The sequence below is a fragment of the Gadus morhua genome, chromosome 11, assembly GCF_902167405.1.
Source record: "Gadus morhua chromosome 11, gadMor3.0, whole genome shotgun sequence".
NCBI classification, from domain to species: domain Eukaryota; kingdom Metazoa; phylum Chordata; class Actinopteri; order Gadiformes; family Gadidae; genus Gadus; species Gadus morhua.
In genome coordinates this window covers 17572096-17581335 of record NC_044058.1, presented here as the reverse complement: position 1 = coordinate 17581335, position 9240 = coordinate 17572096, and the positions used below count along the sequence as shown (strand labels likewise).

The window sequence follows — 9240 nt, the reverse complement described above, 5'->3', positions numbered from 1 at the left end:
TCTCTCTCTCTCTCTCTCTCTCTCTCTCTCTCTCTCTCTCTCTCTCTCTCTCTCTCTCTCTCTCTCTCTCTCCCCCTCTCTCTCTCTCTCTCTCTCTCTCTCTCTCTCTCTCTCTCTCTCTCTCTCTCTCTCTCTCTCTCTCTCTCTCTCTCGCTGTCTGTCTGTTATGACCATGTCGTTTCTGTGAGGTCAAGCCCCGGGTCCTAGAGCCCTCCTGTTCATGTCGTTGTTCTATTAGCCAGATAGTTCTCAACAAATAAAGTCTGCTGTTTGCACTAGCTTGACCCTCTGCTGTGCTGGTGGCCGGGTGTTGAAACCACTGCCTGTGCTCACTGGGGATGAAGGGGTACACAGGCTTACAGGCTTATAGTTGTAATACCGCCTTGTGCTACATGGTTCTAGACTATGAGTAGGGCAGAAAACTGGTCGCAGCAAATGACAATGTAGCATTCAAAGTCAGTAAGATCAGTACCCATAAACATGCAGCATTTATTTAAACTAGCATGAGAAGAAACACTGCCATCCACTTGCATGGTAAACATTGCTCAGGCTCTACGCTTTATTTTGTGTATGTCAATCATACAATAACAAGTATCAAAACCATCAGTTAACGCCAAATTAGATGACTGCCTGAGTGCCTGATATAGCCGACTTGAGGTATGTCGTATGTCCACGCAACTGCACGCTTTATTAGTCGTGTGTCTGTCATTCGCAGAGCGTAGTCTCCACAAATTCACAGAGAGTCACCAAAAGTCATCATCATCTGGTGAACACATAGCAGGGAAAGACGAGCCAGACATTCATCACTACATCACGTACCCGTATCCCAGCATCCGTTGTCGTAGACCCGCTATACTGTGGACTAGTTCACAGCCCAACATCACTGCCAACCGTTCCAGTTTTGTGAATCCCGTGATGGGATGGATGGGGACTGTATCCAGTCAATGAGATCAGAGCTGAAGGAACAGACTGAGGCCTCCTGTCAGTGCGAGTGATGAATAATGCCCAGGCCTGTGACTCCCACATCTTCTAAAGATAGAGTCGGCAGCCCACAGCACACCCTGGGTAATGCGGGAAACATTTGCCGTGTCTGAAAAAAAAAGGCTTTTACTGCTCTCAGACACTTTCATGGTGAATTGTTCGCTATCAAAAGGCTCTTTGTGCCCATACACGTCAAATAATTGCCCTCTCCCTTCCACCAACAAAGCCTTCCTAGCCTCTGTAAAGCCAGCCTATGTAGTTACCTTTAGACTGGGAGGAAGTGCTAATATGTGTATGTCGGTGTTTGTGTGTTGTGTGTGTGTTTCCGTCTGTGTGTGGCTGACAAATGTGAAACTGTCTATGGCCGAGGATTTGTTCACTTCAACCCTTCTTTCAGAATGACATTTAAGCTTTTCAATGGGCAATATTCTCACTGTGTGTGTGTGTGTGTGTGTGTGTGTGTGTGTCTCTCTCTCTCATTCTCTCCCCCTCTCTCTCTATCCAGGCCCATTGGGATGGCCTGACTGGAAGGATCACTTTCAACAGGACCAATGGCTTAAGGACAGACTTTGACCTGGATGTCATCAGTCTCAAAGAGGAAGGACTAGAGAAGGTTGTTTACTCACACTCCTCGCCTCCCATGTGTATGTATGTGTATGTGTGTGTGTGTGTGTGTGTGTGTGTGTGTGTGTGTGTGTGTGTGTGTGTGTGTGTGTGTACGTGTGAGTGCGCCTTAGTATATATCCTTTCATGCTGGCCTCTGTTTGTGTCTTGGCAATTCTCCTATTTGTGCCGGAGCACATGCTGCAACGTCAGAGCCTCGGGGCGCGCAGATCATGAATATTGTGTACATTATGCATCCTCTGCCTCGAAATGAGATTTCCCCAGCGCTTAGGAGTCACTTAAGATTCGTCCGGGAGAGCTGGCGAATCCTGCTTAACACCGCAGGTACTGCGGGCACGCCTGCAAGTAGCGGCGCCTACTCCACACTCCTGTGTCCCCCCCGTCCCCTTCCCCCAAAACTCATCTCCCCCCGCCCCCACCTGTGTGAGCCGCTCTGATCCCGACCCCCTCGCTCCCTCCGCACTACTTTGTGCATCCGCACCTCCATGAATAATTTTCGCCTATTAATAAAGAACCCTTCAGAAGCCCTCCAGCCTCATGAAGGCTGAATTAAAGAGTTGATTTGCAATTATAAAACCCGTCTTGGGGCACGAAGAGGAGAGGAGCAACCGCCCCCCCCCCCCCCCCCCCCCCCCCCCTTTCCTCCCCCCTCCACCCCTCTCTCAAACACACACACACACACACACACACACACACACACACACACACACACACACACACACACACACACACACACACACACACACACACACACACACACACACACATTCACGCTCACCTCCCTGGTCCCTAATGCTGGAGGAGCTGTTATGTCCAGCAGCGGTAGCGTTAGTGTGTGTGGCCCCGGGTCAGGATGCTCTCCATGGGCACAGGGGAGTCTAGGGTGAGGTGGTGGGGGAGTCTAGGGTGAGGGGGTGGGGGAGTCTAGGGTGAGGGGGTGGGGGAGTGTAGGGGGTGTTGGAGAGTACAGAGGAAAGGGATATTCATTATCCCCTCAGGGGCTGGTTCATGTTGCAGCCGGCGGTACAGAACAGTGTGGTGGTGGTGGATGTGTTGGAGGCGCAGTGAGGTCGGGGCTCCGGGGGCCGGGGGCTGTGGTTGAGGGATGGGGTGGGTGAGGGGTGTGGGTTTTTATTATAGGGGGTTTAGAGAGGACAACATGTTGAGATGCGGATCCTCTCTTCTTAGAACACTCCCACCATCCCGCCCTCCCAGCATGCAAGTGTACAAAACACAAGATGTGCACCTGCACCAACCCCCCCCCCACACACACACACACACACACGCACACACACACACACAGAAACACACACACACACACACACACACACACACACACACACACACACACACACACACACACACACACACACACACACACACACATAAACACACCAACCAGGCACGTACATCACTCACACCACCACGGACGCAAACACCTACACATACACACACGCATACACACACACAGACACGCATGCAGACATGCGCACATGCCAGAACGCACTTATCCACACACACACACCCACACACACAAACAATCACACTCAATCACACACATTCACACAATCAAACAAACCCACACACACCCACACACACACCCACACACACACACACACACACACACACACACACACACACACACACACACACACACACACACACACACACACACACACACACACACACACACACACACACAGGGAGCTCAATCAGCCTATCTGGCCATCTGTAATGCTGACCGGCAGGCTTTCCTATCGGCAAAGAAAAACGGATGTGCAGTAAGCTTAGTGGAAGTGAGGGGGGGTTGGGAGGCTAGTTGGGGGGGGTGCGGGGTTGGGATGGTGGTCCTCACCCTAGATCATCTCTTATATTTTCTCCCCTGCAGTACTTTCAGTATGAGCAAGCAAGCGGAACGCCTTGACAGTGTTCAGAGTTCACAGAGCTGTCGACTGTGTCCTGCAGGCACTGCTGTTCTCTGCATGCATCCAGGATAAGGAATGGTGTGTGTGTGTGCGTGTGTGTGTGGGTGTGGGGGCGCGCCTGTGTGTGGACGCGTGTGTGTGTGCGTGCGTGCGTGTGTGTATCTTGGATTTTGTTTAACCTTTGTAAACCCACTCCACAGATCAATTCAAATATTGATTGTATGTATTGAGGGTGGCGAAACAAATCCTGATTGATTGCTGACCGTTGACTGATGCTTGGCCCTCCAGATCGGGACTTGGGATCCTCCGAGCGGCCTGAACATGACCGACAACCAGAAGGGCAAGACGACCAACGTCTCCGACTCGCTGGCCAACCGCTCCCTGGTCGTCTCCACCCTGCTGGTGAACATTTCTCCTTTTTTCCTCCCAGCTAGAATCTCATTTGGCATTCAGAGGGAACGGCCTCCAGTCGAAGCTGAAATTGCCAATCCGTATCTGTGTGGGTGCAATTACAGAGGGGCTAAGCACAGGCAGTCCTGGCCTTTTAATTGATTATCTCAGGAGGTGTGTTCACTTTAAGCTTTTCCTCTCTGAAAAATCCTCCAGAACCCTACCTTAGAAGTCTTGCCATGGTAGACGGGTTTCCTACGTGTCTGCGACCAGCTTCACTGGCTCCCCAGCGCGGGCTGCTCTCGACACCGGCTCCCTCAGCCTGCTCAAGCCTGAACAACCGATTGGTTAAAAGTTCTGTACACGACTGATTGCAGTGCTGCCAGACTTACCACTTTGATTTCCCAAAAGCCGCTTTTGAGTGAATAATTGTGGGTTCAGTCCAACAGTATACCTAGGATATTGTTTTCTTGGGGTGCGATGTTCCGGCTTGCTAAAGTGCCTTTCAATTTTCTACAAACAAACCATTTTTACACCCAAAAACCAGCACACACACAGACAAAGCCAAATATGTTCGATTTTGAATGAGTGTGTGTACGTTTGGCTGTGCGTGTGTTGGTGAATGTTTATTAATGCATGTGTCTGTGTTTTTGTGTGTGTTGGTTAATGTGTGTTAATGTTTGTGTGTGTGTGTGTGTGTGTGTGTGTGTGTGTGTGTGTGTGTGTGTGTGTGTGTGTGTGTGTGTGTGTGTGTGTGTGTGTGTGTGTGTGTGTGTGTGTGTGTGTGCCTGCGTGTATGTCCTTGTGTAAGTCCCTTTATACGTGAGACCACATATCCACTCAGCTCCTGATCTGTGTGTTCATGTTCGCAACAAAAAGGATTCGGGATATTCTGGACTGAAGAGGATCTTTTTGAAAGACATCCCCTGTTGTGTAATTAAGACTAGAGAGTGTGTGAGAGAGAGAGAGAGAGAGAGAGAGAGAGAGAGAGAGAGAGAGAGAGAGAGAGAGAGAGAGAGAGAGAGAGAGAGAGAGAGAGAGAGAGAAAGAGAGAGAGAGAGAGAGAGAGAGAGAGAGAGAGAGAGAGAGAGAGAGAGAGAGAGTGAGAGTGAGAGTGAGAGAGAGAAAGACGATAAATAATATCAATTAAAGTGTGGGTAGTTATTATTTCTGTGAGCAGTCCTCCCATCCTTCCAGCACGCCGGGAAGGGATTGGATTGCTGTTATTAGTTAAGACTCTGCTTCAGATGTAATTGCCATATCGGGATTGAGTCTGTGGGAGATATTTGATGGCCGTGGGAGAGAGAGAATGAGAGAGAGAGACAGAGAGAGACAGAGCAAGGGACTGAGGGAAAGAGAGAGAGAGAGAGAGAGAGAGAGAGAGAGAGAGTGTGTGTGAGCCAGAGAGAGAGACAGAGAGAGGTACTGAGAGAGAGAGAGACACACATAGAGAGAGATAGAGAGATAGAGAAGGGGGGCGGGGGTGCTAACAGTAATTGGGTTTTGTTCAATTTGACTGATTCACACTTTCATCCATTTTCACATCATTTTCGGTGGATTATGTTTATCCATAAAACATGATGTAATTACCTCCAAGATCTCGGCCTTATCAACAGTTTATCTACCCGAGGAATCACTCATCTAGTTTTATGCGAGACGTAAACTCCCTTGGAGAGGCATTGCGGCAATCTTTGAAGTCTCAGGATGAAATGGATTGTGCCACGCTCTTTTTTTTCTTTTTTTTCACTGGATTACAGATGTGGTGCCTCTCGTCGTGTAATTGGCTCTAAACAATACAAATTTGTTGTCTCGTCATAATGGTTTGAAGCGTATGTCTGTATTTCGCTAATACACCATGAGGGATGTCTGTTAGTCGATCGGCTCAAAGGGCCCAGCAATCACTCTATTGTAAAAGGTAGAGTGAGGGGAGAGCGAAGCCGCCCCACCCTCCCCCCTCTCTGCCAATAGATGTTCGGTATGCCAGACATGCAACGCCATTAATTGAAAGAGAATTCATTGTGTTGCCGTTCATCCGCTCCCATTGTGCAGCGTGTCAGTCAGCCATTAGGCTGCCATAAAAAGGTGGTAAATAAAGAGAGCGAGTGGCCCCCGAAAACCAAATTAATCCTCACAGGGCCGCTTGCTATCGGTTGAGCAAGAGAGTATAAAAGTGAAGGAGCGAGCTCAACATTCTTGGACAAAGATGGATGAAGTGAAGCTGTAATTAGTCCGTTTTGTGTATGAATTAGATTACAATGACAAATACGCACGGTGAAGGATCATTAAGCAATACGTTGGCCTCGGTAAAACATATGTTCTTCGAGGAACATCATATCCTGTGGATTATCTCATGGCCCGGCACCTCATCCTTCAAACAAGCCTCAATAAGCGGGCGTCGACCGTCATCCGCTCAGCTGCAGGACATTAGCATTATTATAAACTAGGGAACCTTATTAGCCCGGATCTAATTATGCACTGAGCGCAACCCCGCTCCTGCCGTTCCCACAGAGGTAAATGCTAATGAAAGAATGTTTTATCTCGCGTCCAATTGCTACGGATCATTCCTGTTAGTACAAGGTCTCTGGGCACCCATTGCGCTATGTCAAGTATTTAACGGCCGTGTTTGCGATCGGCTGGTTGGTTCCGTTTCATTTGTTTGTATATGAATGTGCTCGGTGAAAGAGATGCATTTCATCCCCATTGTTTTGGTAAAGGTGTTGCCGTTTTATTTATTCATTTGGTTTTGGGATTTGCTGCGTCACAGCCAATGGGCAGCTTAACAGGATCAATAACACCAAAATAAAATTTGTAATGTGCACAGATGAGCCAGCATTATTTGTCTTTTTCCCTTTTTTTTTTTCGTTTGCTGCTGCTGTTGAGCAAAACAAAACGCCATTTTTAATTTGTTTCAAAAGGAATAAGGGCATTTTTACACTTAGCCAAGCAAGCAAGCGAGCGTCTGCAGATGATAAACGCATAGGCTGTTTATCCTTAATTAGGGTTCTTTCTCTTTTTTTTGCCCAGATAGTCTTTTCTTGCTATTTTTTTCCCCTACCGGTGCCTTTTAATTAAAGAAGCGCCGGCCACCATCTGAAACACGGCCTTGCTGCTGTGCGCGACGGGCAGATGGAGGAGGGATCGGAAGGGGGGACAGGCAGAGCAGGTGGCGGTGGGATGGCAGGGCCACTTGCACACGCATGAGCCTCCGACAAAGGGAAGGTTCTGCCATTCGTCATCACAGCTCGCAGTCGGCTGGATTTGAACTCGCAGGGAGATAACGTGCGGAGAGTGCGCTAGCTACACATGTAATCTCATTCCGGGGTTCCGCTCCTGTTTCAGATGATGTGTTTACGTGCAGAGCGAGAAGTAGGGCCCTCGTGTTTATGAGATTAATTTGGATTAAAGTATTGAGCAGCGTTTTGGAAACCGTGCCAGCCACACACCGCACCATTAACGTGAAACCGAGAGTGCCGGCATGTTTCTTTCTCTCTCTCTCTCTCTCTCTCTCTCTCTCTCTCTCTCTCTCTCTCTCTCTCTCTCTCTCTCTCTCTCTCTCTCTCTCTCTCTCTCTCTCTCTCTCTCTCTCTCTCTCTCTCTCTCTCTCTCTCTCTCTCTCTCTCTCTCTCTCTCGATGAACGCCCGTTTTTGCATTTATGAAACATGTTTGTTTGTTGTCTGCTCTCCGACTTTTTTGAAATTTCTATATTTGGAATCTCGTTGAAATTCGGCTTTGAGGAAAAGTAATTGGGATGTAAATCAAAAATGACATTAAAACCCAAAACACATAAACGCATTAAGAATGTGTATCGACATCACTGATTGACGTATGGGTAAATACAGGATGGGAGCGGGACTTGGAACCCCAGCATGAACACACTGCGCAGCGCTCCAACACCCGCCGCAGGTGTTTCACAGGCACGCTATAAGTGGTGCTCAGTGTTAATGCGTCTAGTGGCTGTTTATGATAATTACAGTCTTTCACATTCGATGGAAGGTGAGAGGTTATGTGCTGCTAATGGGCTGACAATAGCTTATTTTGTGGATAACACGCTGGATAACACTTATTATTATAGTTTACTCAGTGGCAGGGAGAGAGAGAGAGAGAGAGAGAGAGAGAGAGAGAGAGAGAGAGAGAGAGAGAGAGAGAGAGAGAGAGAGAGAGAGAGAGAGAGAGAGAGAGAGAGAGAGGGAGGGAGGGAGGGAGGGAGGGAGGGAGGGAGGGGGAGAGAGAGAGAGAGAGAGAGAGAGAGAGAGAGAGAGAGAGAGAGAGAGAGAGAGAGAGAGAGAGAGCCGATCATATCAGGAATTAAAGGAAGGTTAGGTTGCCAGCTGTGGAGATAAAGGGAGAAAGAGAATGGGCGTTGCTCACAGAGCAACACAGCCAAGGTACGTCTGCTTATCTGATCGCTAGGGGTTGTTACATTGTTGTGGCAGACGGCATCGCCATTGATTTAATTTCAGTCGCCCCAGAGAAAGGTTGTGAGCGCTACGTGGGAACGGCGTCCTAGCGTCATCTCCTCCCTCGATTCCTAGGATTCATTAAGATAGAGCCACGTACGCACTCATCAGAGATCTGGTGTAATGTGTCTTCCCTATTTCAGTCTGTATATAAAGTATAGAGATCAAACACATAGAATATAAAGACTTCTAAGAGGCCAAGGCTCGACCACCAGGCAAGACCCAAATGCATTGAGCAGTAAACAGCCTGGAGATAAACGGTTCCATGTTGTTGAATGAATAAAAGAAGGATGAATCCAAAGTAGGATAAAAAAAGACTGGTTTCCTGCCCTGTGAGTCCTGCATTCAGGACAACACTGGATGGCTGCAACACACCCGTGGAGAGCAACCTGTGTAGCTCTGGGCAGATCTCCACGGTAATTCTGACTCTGCTAAAGCTAGGGCTCGGTTGCCATGGCAATTACCGCCAAATCAAACACTGGGAGCAGCATGGTGCGTTCTGGTTCACTGGCCGTTTGGCTTTTAAGGTTGTGGGCTTGAGAAAAATAGAGATGGTTATAGTACTCGTGCCTTTATAGTGAACGGCCGGGTTACAACATTTACTTTGTGTGTGTTTCTGTTTTATTTGCCTTTCATCTAGTATCGTCCAATAGACTCTGGTCACAAGCACACAGAAAGCTTTTGAGTCACTGCTCTGCTGATTTCTGTAGCCTTGAATTTATGTTTTCCATGCAATGTTTGTGGTTGTGCAGTTGTATTGCAATCCAGCCATCGTGAGGACGAAGGAGCTTAAAGTTGCATGTTTTTATCTTTGTGCTGTTATCAACGTTACATCAGTTGAGTTCTGGGCAATGCCTGCAGC

General features: G+C 48.3%; 1 protein-coding gene across 3 annotated transcripts in view; it reads left to right on the top strand.

Annotated features, from left to right (window-relative positions):
* The window catches only part of grik2 (glutamate receptor, ionotropic, kainate 2), a 123191-nt gene that overhangs the window by 72562 nt on the left and 41389 nt on the right, over nt 1-9240 (top strand). For 2 of the 3 annotated variants that reach the window (XM_030370962.1, XM_030370963.1), the window contains exons 9-10: nt 1487-1594; nt 3819-3932. In XM_030370962.1, the coding sequence (XP_030226822.1) occupies nt 1487-1594; nt 3819-3932 (222 nt within the window). Of the gene's footprint in view, nt 1-1484; nt 1595-3818; nt 3933-9240 lie in introns of all 3 variants that reach the window. The other variant, XM_030370961.1, reaches the window with a different exon arrangement.